The sequence below is a fragment of the Mus musculus genome, chromosome 2 (genome assembly GCF_000001635.26).
Source record: "Mus musculus strain C57BL/6J chromosome 2, GRCm38.p6 C57BL/6J".
In the NCBI taxonomy this organism is placed as follows: Eukaryota; Metazoa; Chordata; class Mammalia; order Rodentia; family Muridae; genus Mus; species Mus musculus.
In genome coordinates this window covers 155,678,520-155,692,618 of record NC_000068.7, presented here as the reverse complement: position 1 = coordinate 155,692,618, position 14,099 = coordinate 155,678,520, and the positions used below count along the sequence as shown (strand labels likewise).

The window sequence follows — 14,099 nt, the reverse complement described above, 5'->3', positions numbered from 1 at the left end:
ATTTCCAGCTAGCGAAAATTTTGAGAGCTTGTGCACATAGTGACTGGTTTTCCACTTGGAGCAACCTCGAAGAAATGCTGGAGGTATCCCACTCAGCAAACTGGAGGGCCAGGAAGAGCCACATCTCAGCTACCTGCTCCCCCTCGGTAAAGACTACAGTTCCCATAAGGCGTCGGGGCACGCACAGTCCCTGCCACGCGGCTTGCACCTCCGCGTCAGTCCACTAGGGGCGATGTAGAGAGTCCTCCGCCGCCCCGTAGAAATCGACACGGCTCCGGGACCGCTTGCTTCCTGTTTGTCGGACGAGGAGACATGGCGGCAGCGCCCGCAGCGGCTGGAGCTGGGGCCAGCCGGGGGAGGCGGTTGGCAGCTACCGCGGCGGCGTGGGGCGGCTGGGGAGGTCGACCGCGGCCGGGTAACATCCTGCTGCAGCTGCGGCAGGGCCAGCTCACCGGCCGAGGCCTGGTCCGGGCGGTGCAGGTACGAGGCCGGCCCGGAGGGGCGGGGCGGGGCGGGCCAGGCTGGAGCTGGCCAGGGGCCGGGGAAGAGGCCTTTCCAGGCCGCTGCGGACCGTCCAGATCCCCCTTGGCTGGCCGCGGCGCTGTCCTGTGTGCGGTCCGGACGCTGTCAGCCGCGTTGGGACGGAGGGCAGTGGCCAGCTTGGAGGCCTGCGGGTCTGGGCCGAGTGGAGTCGAGCTGCCTGGGGTATTGATGGCGCGTCTAAGCCCTGGGCCGAGTTTCTAGATCCTCATTTCCCTGCGCCACGTCTGCGTGTCTGGAGGACCTTGGCGAGTTGGCTTCATCTTCTACTGGTCTCGTGTTTGCCCCTTGTGAGCAGGACGGGGTCCTCTTCACTGCAGCGCCCCCCCGCCCCCAAACGGTTCCCAAGCTTATGATAAATGTCATCTTCCCAGAGGCCTCAACGTTCCTCCTCCTTTTCTAAAGTAGGCCCCCCGGTTGTTATTCTATCAGATCACCCAATTCGTTTTCTGATGCTCTATTTTCTTTGCCTGTAATTGCATATTTCTTTGTTGTCTGCCCTTTCACGCCTGTATCTCACATTAGGCTGAGCTCCAACGGGTGCAGAAGACTCTTTTACTAGCGTAGGGATACATGCTTTGGGGGAAGAACTTTAGTTCAAAGCCCTATTCTCTTTCTCCCTCGGGCAAGTTACCTTTCAGGGCCGTTGTTTACTCATTTAATTCACCCTTTAAGGCTATTGTCAAATTCAGAGGAGATAGATGTGTCAAGTGTTAGTGTATTTCAGGTGCATATAAGGGCTGAAGGGTAATCAGTTATTGTTCTGTTTAGTGTCTAGCTTATTAAGTGTAATGATTGATGTCCTATACATGTGGTGGTGTAGGGTGTGTGTCTGTGTGTTGCGGGGGAGGGGGGTGTATAGGGCACAACCTTAGAATAAATAGATGAGGATAGGTGACTCCTCTCACTTTTTCTTCTTTCTCCCAGGTGATCCCAGAACTTACTTTGAAAACATTAGCTTAATTTCAAGATAGCTTTGTATATAGTTTTGAGGACTACATAAGGAACCAAACAGTGTTGATGGGAGAGGGACGGGCAGGAATTAGGTGAGTGGATGAGAGAATGGGTGTGAGATTTTTCTATACACCGCTACATATTTAAAGTTAATTTTGATCCATTTGAATATTACTGAAAGAACTGAACAGATCAAGGTGAAATGGTCGCAGGTGAAGGGGCGGCTGAATTTCCCTATAGAAACTGTAGATGAGCAGTCTTTTCTTCATTGCATTCCTCTGCATTTGCCTTAAGAAGAGGTGAGAAATACTTGCTCTGTCCTTGAAGCCAGAATACCTCACTGAGCGAGTGTGTCAGGACAGGCAGAGAGAGGAATGGCTAACCTTTAATGATCACATAGTTTTGGATCAGTCAATGTGCATGCAGGCTGTTGACTTTTTTTGAAAGTGAGTTTACTTTTGAGACAGGCTCTCCCTGTGTAGATTTGACTGGCCTTGAAACTCATATAGATGAGGCTGGCCTTGAACTTGTGGACGTCCTCCTACCACTGCCCTCTTAGTGCTGGGACTACAGGTGCCTTCTACCAAACCCAGAAATCTTCAATAGCTTGAGCCATATGTTGAATTCATCTCTCTCTCTCTCTTTCTCTCTTGCTCTCTTTTGGTTTTTTGAGGCAGGATTTTTCTCTGTAGACCAGGCTGGTCTCGAACTCATAAATCCACGTGCCTCTGCTTCCCAAGTGCTGGGATCAAAGGTGTGCGCTACCACTGCGCGGCCTTGAGTTCCAACTTTTAACACAGATAAGGAAACGGAGGTTTAGAAAGGTTGGGCGGTATGATTCCTAACATCCCTCCAGGTGATCACGAAGAACAGTGAACCCGAGACGTTCTTTAACACGCTGAAGGAGGCAATTTAGGAGAAGAATTTGCTTTCAAAGCTGAAATGTAGGAATGCTAGGGAACTAGATTAAAAGGTTACTAAAATATTCTTGGAGCCTGTTTTGGCTGCTCATTGTGGTTACCATTATTATTACTCTGTCAATCCCCAAAGTTTGTTTTGATTGCTTACCTTCTTAGCCTATTATTATAAATAATAATGATAATAATAATAAATAATAATTGCATATTTCTTTGGTAGTTTTATAAAGGTGTGGGAGCTATTTCAGATGTTGGATTAGAGCGCCCGTCTCCCAAATAGTAGTGATAATGATGCAGGGACCTTCACATCTTATAGTTAGTTCCCTTTCTTAGTAGAGTTCTTCAGGGTTTTTCCTTGCTCTGCACTCCCTCTCCCGATATGCAGAATAAATTACTTGCTCACCCATATCTCCATAGTACAGTACGCATACTGGTTATGGCATATGGCAGAGTAGGAAAGTGCCAAGTTTTAAAAAAACTTTAGAGGGGGCGGTGGAGGGGAGAAAATCAGATTTATTAAGTGCACTGCAAGGGGCAGCAGGCTGGGCTGTAACAAGAGCTCCACCTACCTAAAATACCCTTTAAATAAAAAATATGCATAACAGTAATCATTGCTTCTGCTTGAAATGACAGATCAGTAGTGTTTACTAGTCTCACATGGATGCACACCAGAGCTCTAGAACTTTCCCAGCTTATAAACCTGAATGAAACTCGATCCACCGAGTAACTCCTCAGGCCCCTCCCCAGCTACCCACCCTTCTGCTCTGTCTTGCTGTGAGCTTGACCAAAAGCCCTGAAGGTTTATCTGAGTCATACCATATGGTAGAATTTCCTTGGGAAAGACTGGATTTTGAGGTAAGATGGACCTGAGTTGAATCCTAGTTCCAGCCTGTGTTAGCCAGTGCCCCTAGGCTAAATCAGTCTCTTCAGATCCCAGTTTTATTATTTCTAAAGTGGTAGTAATGACATCTGTCCCGTAAGGTTGTTAGGCGTGTCAGGTGAAACAGTAGGTCTAGAAAGGTTAGCCAGTGTACCAAATACTGGCTATTTGATAAATAGTTGCTCTTAGCTAATTAGTAATTAGACTGGACTTTTTGAGAGAGTGCCTTAATTTTCTTTGTATCTTCAGAGCGTCAGACCATGCCAAGCACTTGATAGGAAGGATTTAGGAAACTATTTGAGTTGGAATATTGTGTCCTCAGTCTGTGTCTGTCGTAGTCACTCTCCAGTAGTCCCAGCTTTAAAGTGTTCTAGAGTCAGGTCACCTGTGATTTGAAACCTGGCTCTGGTACATTCTTGCTTTATTGTCTTTGGAAAAGTTATTTACTATCTGTTTCTTTATCTGTAAAATAGAGATCATCACAGGACCTAACCTCTTAAGATTATGATGAAGAAAAATGAGTTTTTATAAGAAAACCTTGAAAATAGTAGCCGAAGTATAATGAGTGTGCAGAAAGGTCGCCTTTTATTATTTTAACAAATACTCTATGTTCTGATGGCTCTTAAGTCTTTATTTCCATTTCTGAGTCTTTCTTTTGCTCTACGTGGGTAGGTATTTCTAATCACCTGTTCTGAATTTCCATGTAAATGACTAATGGGCAACTCCAGTTTAATATGTAGAGCCTGGTGTGGTGGCGCACACCTTTAATTCCAGCACTCCCGAGGAAGAGGCAGGCTAATTTCTGAGTTCAAGGCCAGCCTGGTCTACAGAGTGAGTTCCAGGACAGCCAGGGCTACACAGAGAAACCCTGTCTCAAAAAACCAAAAAAGAAAAAAAAAATTAATGTGTAGAAAATCAGAATCTTGGGTTCCTCTTCCACCAGACCCTATGTTCCCTCTGTCTTTCCCTTTTCTATAAGTAGGAAAAGACCGTAAGTCACAGGATTTAGAGTGGGCTAGTCCTACTTTGGTTTTTATTTGCCTTGTCTTCCTATCCTTTCTCTGACCTCTGTGAAGGTAATAAATATGCCAAGATACTCTAACTTTTTTTTTTTTTGAGACAGGGTTTCTCTGTGTAGCTCTGGCTGTCCTGGAACTTACTCTGTAGACCAGGCTGGCCTTGAACTCAGAAATCCACCTGCCTCTGCCTCCCGAGTGCTGGGACTAAAGGCGTGCGCCACCACGCCCGGCGATACTCTGTAACTTATTGATGCCTTCATATTCATTTGTACATTTGATCCTGAAAGCAAATTGGGTCTCATAAGTCCTCTGAGTGAAGCCCCAGCTGCTTTCCGTGCTGCAGAGTCAGATCTGCTTCCTGTCTGACAGGGATACAGATTTCTGCAAGGCCAGTGGAGTTGAGGGAGGGATAGACTGAGTAAACTGTGGCACTAGGACAGTGCACCTGGACATTCCGTGCATGGCCGCCATCCCCAGGTAGCCTGTAGCCTGGGGTTGGTAGTCTTGGCTATGGGATCCCTTCCGCTCCCCAGGCGCTACTGTTGCATCTGTTATGATCACTGTAGATTTCCCTGGGTTTTCTTTCTACTTGTTTCTTTAGATCCTCTTTCCCCTCCTTCCCATCCCCCTCCATTTCTGTGTGTTGCTGGGAGTCAAACTTGGGGCCTGGTATACGCTAGGCAAACACTCTCCCATAACCCCCCTCCCCACTTTAATTTTTTTTTCCTTCTGTAGGTACTGTTTGTTTTAGTCTTACTCTAACTAGGGTTTGAAACCTAGTGGTTTAAGTAAACTTTTCTTTCCTGGTAAAGGCAATTTGAAACTGAGGATACCTTGGAAAGCAGGTTTTCTCCATATGGTATCTGCCAGCTGGTACCTACCGCTGATAACTCTCAGCATTTGGGAAGCAGAGGCAGGAGGACTGTTGACTGCTCAAAGGCCAAGTTGGTCTACATAGTGAGTTCTAGGCCAGCCAGGATTACATAGAGAGATCCTGACTCAAAAGCTATCCCCCTTCTCCATAGGTAGGGGAGAGGGAAGAGAGAGAAGAAGAAAGGAAGACAGAAGACCATCCTGGCTGACTCAAGTCCCAGAAATGTATAAATTCTGTTCATTTCAGTGGGTAGCATTTGTACCCACAAACCCTAAGATGAAACCACACAAACACCATTGCATAGGATACAAATAGTCAATGGTTAATATTTGTTTTAGACTGCCCTAACAATGTATTTAATCTTTATTAATAATCCTTTGAAATGTCTGTTTGCCTGCACTTTGCTATTTTAAGATATTAGCTGTCTTAGACTTAGACTTAAACAAAGAAGATATACATTTGTTTTCACAGAAATCTGCTTTTATTTTAAAGAGAAAACAATAAAGACAGTCAATGAAAATTGTGAATGTCTGGAAATGTCACATTGACTAAACAGGCAGACAGAGAAGGGAACCCGATGTAAGAGATGATCACTCCTGTAAACTGTCAAACCACAAGTACCTGAAGAGAAAGCCCCAGATGACACCTGCCAGTAACTCAGCTCTGACGAGCCTGAGTGGTGGCTCTTTCATCCCAGGGCTCTGCTACTTGCAAGGAAAACAAAGGGGAAATGATTATTTTATTTATTATATTTTGAGACAGGATCTCTGTGTAGCTCAGCTGGGCCTAGGTAGCCTCTGACTAATGGCGCACATCCTACCCGGCCTGCAAAGCACTCGGATTAATTATAGGCACAAGTCACCATGCTTGACGTACTTTAGATAAATGTCTAGTAAGCCAATGCTTAGAGCTCCTTCTGAAATTGGGTGTTCGGACGTGGCTGGCTCTCTGGGACTCATGAGGCCCTTCCAGACTACAGCCTTGCCCTGCCCAACTCTTCACCCTACTCAATTCTCCCAAGGCCACAGTGTAGCTGCAGCTATGCAGGAGGAAGACCCAAGAAGCCAGTGAGCCAGGCTTTCTAACTAACTTGTTTCTTTCTGAAGCTGTTTCTTCCAATTTGATGATATCTATTTTCCTCCTCATGTAAAAGATTAGCATCTATACGTCATTTGTCTCTGCCATTCTCCCAGTATATCAGGTCTGGCTGTTGGTATCAAGTAGTTCCATTCTGCTGCTGATGTAATTACTGTTTATATAGAGCCATGTATGTCTAACAGTTACTGCCTTAATATAGTTTTCCTTGATATTAAAAGTAGTTTTGTTGTTTTTAGTTGATGTACAAATGCATACATAGTAAAATTTGCTTTTCTTTTTTTCATGTTGGAGACTAAACCCTGGCCTCACGTGTGCTGAGCGTGTATTATATACCATTGGGAAGCATGTTTAGTGTGTGATTTATGGGGCTTGACAGGTGTATGTAGCCACGTGCTCACCACTGAAGCTAGAATCTAGAAAGTCTCTTTTCAGCCAGCTTATTTCCATGATCATTCCTCTTGCCCACCTTTTCCTACTGGAATCCCGCTGTGTGTGCTGCTCCCCACGTTCATCACTGCGACTGACATGGCTGGGAAAATGACATCTTTATGAGATGTCACATACCATGTGGAGCCTTCTAACTGCATGCTTTCACGTTTGCCCTGCGCTCTCTTTGACCCCAATTCTAAAACTTGGTGTTTTGTTTGACTTTTTAAGTTTTCCAGCCTCTTCTTGGTTGAATTCTTGGAACTTTACTTCATCAAGTTCAGGGTATTGTACTCTGTTTTTTACTGCCTTTTCTGTGTTTTAGACCTTGTTTCCTAAGTCTGTATCTACCTTTTCTGGGAACGCACTCTGTAGTAGACTCCAGGAAAGAGCATACAAACAGTAATTTTTTTCATGTTTACATATTCAAAACCACTTTTTATTGTGTTACTTGTATATCAGGTCTCATTCTGAGTTATATATATATTTTTAATTGTAAATAATAATGTTCCATCTTTGAGCAAATACATTCTTTTTTTTTTTTTATTTTTCGAGACAGGGTTTCTCTGTGTAGCTCTGGCTGTCCTGGAACTCACTCTGTAGACCAGGCTGGCCTCGAACTCAGAAATCCACCTGCCTCTGCCTCCCGAGTGCTGGGATTAAAGGCGTGCGCCACCATGCCCAGCGAGCAAATACATTCTTTTAAGCCACATTTTGTTTTTAGACTCATTCCTGAAGATGGTTTTTTTGCTTTGGCCTGCTATTCTATCAGTGGAAGACAATTAGGGCATTTTATTTTTGAGAAATAAAATGGATTCTTCTAGTTTGGGGACTATTATGAATAATGTTGACATGAACACTTGGTCGTGTATTTTGTATATATTTGTGTCACCTGGAGGATATAATTTTAGTTTTCTTTTTTCCCTTAGGTGTTTAATGGTATAATCACCATAGGTTTAGTTTATGGTGAATTAATGAAGTAAACTCCCTTTCAGAAGTTTATTGGCAAATTTTGGACACCCCCTTTTGTGAATCACCTATTCAAATATTTTGTACATTTTTGTTATTATTATTTTTCTTTTAGAAATTTTACGTGTATGAGTGTTTTACCTGTACGAACGTCTCTATGTAGCATGTGCATGCTGGTGCCTGATGAAGTTGGAAGAAGGCATCAGATCGCTTGTAATTGGCACTACAGATTGTGAGCCACCATGTGGGTGGTGGGAACTGAACCTGAATCCTCTGGAAAGTCACCAGTGTTCTTTACCACTGAGCCATCTCTCCAGACTCTGTTTTAATCTTTACTTAACTAGAGATTTTTGACTTTTTTTGAAATAGGGTTTCACTATATCTTTGGCTAGCCTGGAATTTTGTATGTAAACCAGGCTAGCCTCAAATTCACAGAGATCCATCTTCTGTCTCCTGAGTGCTGGGGTTAAAGGCATGTGCCATCACATCCAGCTGGATATATGTACCTTTTGAAGAGATGTCTTGCAGATATTTTCTTTCGTTCTATGTCTCCTTTTTAATCTATAAAAATATTTTGATGAGCTAGTCATAGAAGAGGCAGAGGCAGACAGATCTTTTGAGTTCCAGGTTAGCCTGGTCTCCGTAGTTCCAGGCCAGCCAGTGTGCTACATAGTGAGACCCTCACCTCAAAAAAACAACAAAAAGATCTGTTGGTAAATATAAATGCTTAGTTTTATCGATTTGCTCTAGCATTTAGCTGTGCATCTTCCGAGACTGGCACGTCTGTGTTCATAAGGTGCTCATCTCTGGACATAATTCTTTATTTACTCATTTGTGAGACAAATGTTGCCATGCAGCCATTGCCAGCCTTGAACTCGTGGCAGTCCTATGGCTTCAGCCTGTTGAGTGCTAGGATTACCAATCTGTATCATCAGCCTGGCCCTCTGGTAGTGCCTTTTGCTTTGAGTTTCTTGCTGATGATAAGTTACACCACCTTCCTTCTGGTGTGTGTGTGCTTTTACACCGAGTATTATTTCCCAGTCTGTTATGTTCAGGCTTGCTTAAATGTTTTTCTGGCAGGCAGCATAGTATACTTTGTTTTTAAATTTTACTATACTAATTGACATTTAGGGATTTAAATGTATTTAATATGATGCTTGTTTTTCAAATGTCATATTGGTTCTGTGTTCCTTATTGGGCTTCCTTAATATAATTTGTGTGTGTGTGTGTTGTTGGGTGAGTGCAGGCACATGTATGCATAGTGTGTGTATGTAAGTCAGAAAGCAGCCGTGGATGCCAATCTTCAGATGCCCTCTTTCTTTGTTTGAAGCACAGGCTCTCATTGGCTTGACCTTCACCACATAGCCAGACTACCTGGCCTGCGAGCGTCTAGGGATCTGCCTTATCCTCGTCTGTTTCTGGGGGTTATAGGTGTATCCCAGCATGCCTGGCTTTTTTAAAATATGAGTCAGTTCTGGAGATCTAAACTCAGATCCTCACACTTGTAAGACAAGAGAGTTAGAGACAGAGCTATCTCCCCAGTCCTTGATGTTTTTTTTTTTTAATTTAAATTTTATTGAGACTTAAAACAACCAAATTTACTCATGCTTCTAACCCAATACCTGGAAAGGGGAAGTAGAGGGATCAGGAGTTTGAGGCTGTCTCAAAAACCACAGTGAAATTACCAGTTGTAAATTTTCATTTCAGTGGTTCGTAGCTGTTTGTTGTTTGCTTGTTTTGCAAATTAAGGCGCTGGAGAGGTGGCTTAGTGCTAAGGGCACTTAGTGCTCAGGAGGTGGCTTCAGTTCCTAACACCCATGTGGCAGCTACAACCATCTGTACATAACTCCATTTCTAGGGGATTCAAAGCCTACAGACCTCTGCAGGCACAGATGTGATGCACATATATGCAGGGAAACACCCATACATAAAACATTTTATGTTTTCCCAAGACATAATAATAAGATATTAAGTAAAAAAAAATACTTTTAGAAAATTATGCAACTGTCACCAAAATAGTTTTGGGGCTTTCTGTCACTTTAACGGTTCGCTTATATACATTATTTAGTCTTCATAACAGCTTTGTTAAAGTGTTGGCTTACTACACACGCCCCATTTAAGTCACCAATCAGTAGCTGTTTATACAAAGCTACATTTACCACAAACCAGTGTTTTAGAACATTTCCTCACAAAACAAATCAAAAACAATCAAAAAGAACTTGATTATGGTCTGTAGGGAGCGTAGCATGCATTTAATCTCAGAACTTGGAAGGTCAAAGCAGGAAGGTCAGAGTTCAGGGCCATCCTCAGCCACATAGAAAGTTTGTGGTGAGCATGGGTTACAGGCTCAAACCCAAACCCAAACCCACCCTGTGCCTACAGCGGCTACTTTCCAGTTACTGTCTCTGGTCCTTGGCAGCAGCTAGTCTTATTTATTGACCATCTCTTTGGATTGGCTTATTCTGAATATTTTTGTATTAAATAGAATCAAACAACATGTGGCCTTTTGTGTCTGATTTCTTTCATTTAGAATACTAAGCCTCAAGATTTATCTGTTATTAGTATCACTTCTTGCCAAATAATATTCCATCATATGGATATCCTATATTTTATTTGTCTGTTTACCGGTTAGGTGCGCTCAAGTTTCTACTTTTGCTTACTAAGATAAATGCTGTTGTCTTTGTGGGCAACACTTCTGTGGACATTTGCTGGGTTATATGATAATTCTGGGGTGTGTGTATGTGTGTGTGTGTGTGTGTGTGTGTGTGTGTGTGTGTGTGTGTGTGTGTGTGTGTGTGTTGCTAGGGATCTGCTAGGCAAGTTTCACCACTGAGGTTTTGAAACTGAGTCTGGCTAAGTGACTCATGTAGGCCTCAATCAGCGTGATCCTCCTGCCACCCTACCTTCTGAGTAGTGAAGTTAGAGTCGCACTCCATTCTTCCTGGCTGTATATTGAACTTTTCAGTACTTGCTCAACTGTGACTGCCATTTTTCATTTTTACCTGGAGAGAAAGAGAGTTCCAGTTTCCCCAGTTCCCCAGACACCACCACCACCACCACCTCTTCTTCTCCTCCTCCTCCTCCTCCTCCTCCTCCTCCTGCTGCTGCTGCTGCTGCTGCTGCTGCTGCTGCTTCTTCTTCTTCTTCTTCTTCTTCTTCTTCTTCTTCTTCTTCTTCTTCTTCTTCTTCTTCTTCTTCTTCTTCTTCTTCTTCTTTCTTCCTCTTCTTCTCCCCCTCCTCCTCCCCCTCCCTCTTCTCTCTTCTCTTCTCTTCTCTTCTCTTCTCTTCTCTTCTCTTCTCTTCTCTTCTCTTCTCTTCTCTTCTCTTCTCTTCTCTTCTCTTCTCTTCTCTTCTCTTCTCTTTTCATTTTCTGTTTTATTTTATTTTTTTCCAAGACAGAGTTTCTTTGTGTAACAGCCAGGAACTCATTTGTAGACCAGGCTGTCCTCAAATTTACAGAGGCCTCTCTGTTTCCTGAGTGCCATGATTAAAGGCGTGCGCCACCACCCAGCTTCCCAAACACTTCCTTCTGTCTTTGTGATTATGGCCCTGACTGGCGTGCCATAGCTTATTGTGGATTTGATTGCTTTTCCTCTGCGGACACTGGCACTGGTCATTTGTCACGCATTTCCTGGCCATCTGTCTATTACCTTTGTCTATTACCTTGTCTGTTTAGGGATTTTGCCCACTTTTATCTGCACATCTTCTATCGTAGATAGTTACGTCAACATTTTCTCTTCTCCTCCCGTGACTCTTGATTGTGCCATTCAAAGACTGGTCCAGTTAATTTAATAAAAGTTTGGTCATAGAGTTGTTCACAGAATTACTTTGTTGTTAATGTCCCTGGGATCAGTAATAATGACCCCCATGTATTTCCAGCATTAGTAATTTGTATCCTTTTTCTTGGTTAATTAGCCAGGCTAGAGTTTATTGATTCTATTTTTCTTTATAGATTCAATTTTTAATTAATTTTTTTTCTGTACAGATTTCCTGTTTTTGTAATTTAATCGTTCCTTTTTTTCTTTTTCTCCTTTCTTTTTGTCTTTGGGGGAGGTCCTTTTGAGACCATGTTTTGTTCAGTCAGTCCTCAGGCTGGTGTCAAGCTCAGGTCTGTGGTTTGACCTCAGCCAGCAAGTGCCCGAGGTTGCAAAAGTCAGCTTGAATCCACTGTTCTGCTCTCGTTTCATTTCTCTCTCTCTCTCTCCTCTGCTTGCTCTAGACTTAAGTTGTTCCCTTCTTTCTTTGACGTGTTACGGTAGGAGCTCAGGCTGTGGACTAGAGCTGTTTCTTCTTTCCTAACACATGTGTTTAGTACAGATTTTGCCATACTTACAAACTTTGATAATTTATCTTTCATTTAGCTCAGAATATTTTTACATTCTCTTCAGGCTCATTTGACTCAGTTATTTAGAATGGTTGTTTCATCTCCAAATACCTTAGACTGTTCAACTGTTCTCTTCATTGTTTGTGGCTTCTAGACACAGTACATGGTGGTTTGAGAACACTTTATATAGTTGCCTACAGTTGCTACTTTTTTTTTTTTTTACTTTTGTCTGCATTTATTTTATGCCAAATTTATTCCAGTGCCATGCGTTTTTGTTTCTTCAGTTTCTTTTTGGATATTTTTTTTCTTCCGTGCAAACTCCTCTTTTGGCTTTGGAACAATCTGTTCCTTCTCAGTGAGGATCATCTCACTGTGGCAGGGGGAGCTCATGGATGGGTTAATCTGGCCATGAGCTCTGTGGGTGTCTTGGCGCATTTTAGGTGACTTTCTTGTTCACCTGGATATGTTCGATGAGCAGACAATCTACATCTAAACCCAAGCTCAGCGTTTCTTTCTGCAGTTTAAGCATGTGCAGCAGAAATTCAGCACTTTGGCCTGGGCACACACACTGACTTCACCATTATACTGGCACACACAGTTTCATTCAAGTGACATCCTTCAGACGTGTGTTGGCTTTGTGGATATGCTTACCCTTGATGGCCTGGGCAGCTTCCCGGGTGTTTTAAAAGTGAACACGGAGGTTTGAACCTCTTGATTTGCATGATTTTGTGAGGTTTTCTGGGTCAAGAGAGTAGCAACCATCTTTACAGGTGACCTCTGACTGCTTACAGGAAGAGCCAGCTGCTACTTTTGGAACTTGCCAAGGTGTGCTTTGTGGCCAAGGATGTGGGTTGTTCATGTGACTTTGAGAATAGTATGTGTTCCTCTGTTGTTAGATTAAAGAAGTTGCAAATGTCAGACCTAGTTAATTGATGGTGGCAATAATGTCAACCTTGTCCTTACTGATTTTCTGTCTTGTTGAGGATTCATGAAGTTCAAAAATTCATCAGTTTCTTTTGGTAGTTCTTCGAGGTTTTGCTTCCTATATTTTGGTAAGCTACTGTTCAGTACACATATGTTAAGAACTACCATGTCATCTTAGAGAGTTGGCCCCTTAACATTCTGTCATGGCCTTCTTTATTCCTAACAGTTCTCCCTTTTCTGAACTGTTGTCTGAAACGTCATACTACTCTTTAAGCTTTCTTTTAGTGTTAACATGACTTCTTTTTCTCCATGCCTTTTACTTTATTGTTTTTTAAAGATCTATCTTATGTGTATGAATGTTTTGTTTGTACATATGTGTGTGTGTGTGTGTGTGTGTGTGTGTGTGTGTGTTTGTGTACTACCTGCATGCATGGTGCCCATGGAAGTCAGAAGAGGGCATCAGATGGTTGTGATCTGCCTTACGTGTGCTGGGAACCAAACTTAGGGCCTCTAGAAGATGAGTAAGTGTTTAGTCATTGAGTTTCTCTCTGCATTCCTGTTTATTGTTGTTTTGAGACAGAGTCTCCTGTAGCCCTCACTAGCATTGAACTCACTAGGTAACTGAGGCTGGCCTTGAACTTCTCCTGACCTTTCTGCCTCTACCTCTGAAGTAATGGGTTTACAGATATGTGCTACCATGTGGGACTCTGTCCCTATACTTTTAACCGATACATAATGTCATATTTAAAGTAGTTCTTTTTAAAAAAAGATGTATTTTATTATTTTGCTTAGGAGTATTTGTATAAGTTTGTGTTGGGTGTGTACATATAAAGCAGGCACTGGAGGAGGCCAGAGCAGTAGAACCCCCTGGAACTAGAGTTAGTGGTGGTTGTAAGTTGCCTGATATTGGTGCTGGGAATTGAACTTGGGTCTTCTGCAAGAGTGGTACAGGCACCTAACCATGAGCCATCTCTCTAGTCATGAAAGGGGTTTTCTTGGACAACATATAGTTGGCTTTTTTCTCCTCTTATAACACTGACATATATATTACTATATTTTACTCATAGACTTTTTTGTTTTGTTTTGTTTTTCGAGACAGGGTTTCTCTGTATAGCCCTGGCTGTCCTGGAACTCACTTTGTAGACCATACTCATAGACCTTTAATTGATACTGT

At 42.9% G+C, this 14,099-nt stretch overlaps 1 protein-coding gene across 2 annotated transcripts in view; it reads left to right on the top strand.

The window, feature by feature from the left end:
* The first annotated feature begins 234 nt into the window (after positions 1 to 234).
* Positions 235 to 14,099, top strand: part of Trpc4ap (transient receptor potential cation channel, subfamily C, member 4 associated protein) — a 58,108-nt gene continuing 44,243 nt past the window's right edge. For both annotated transcript variants that reach the window (NM_019828.2, NM_001163452.1), the window contains exon 1: positions 235 to 480. In NM_019828.2, the coding sequence (NP_062802.2) occupies positions 313 to 480 (168 nt within the window). In that variant the 5' untranslated portion in view covers positions 235 to 312. The remainder of the gene's footprint in view (positions 481 to 14,099) is intronic.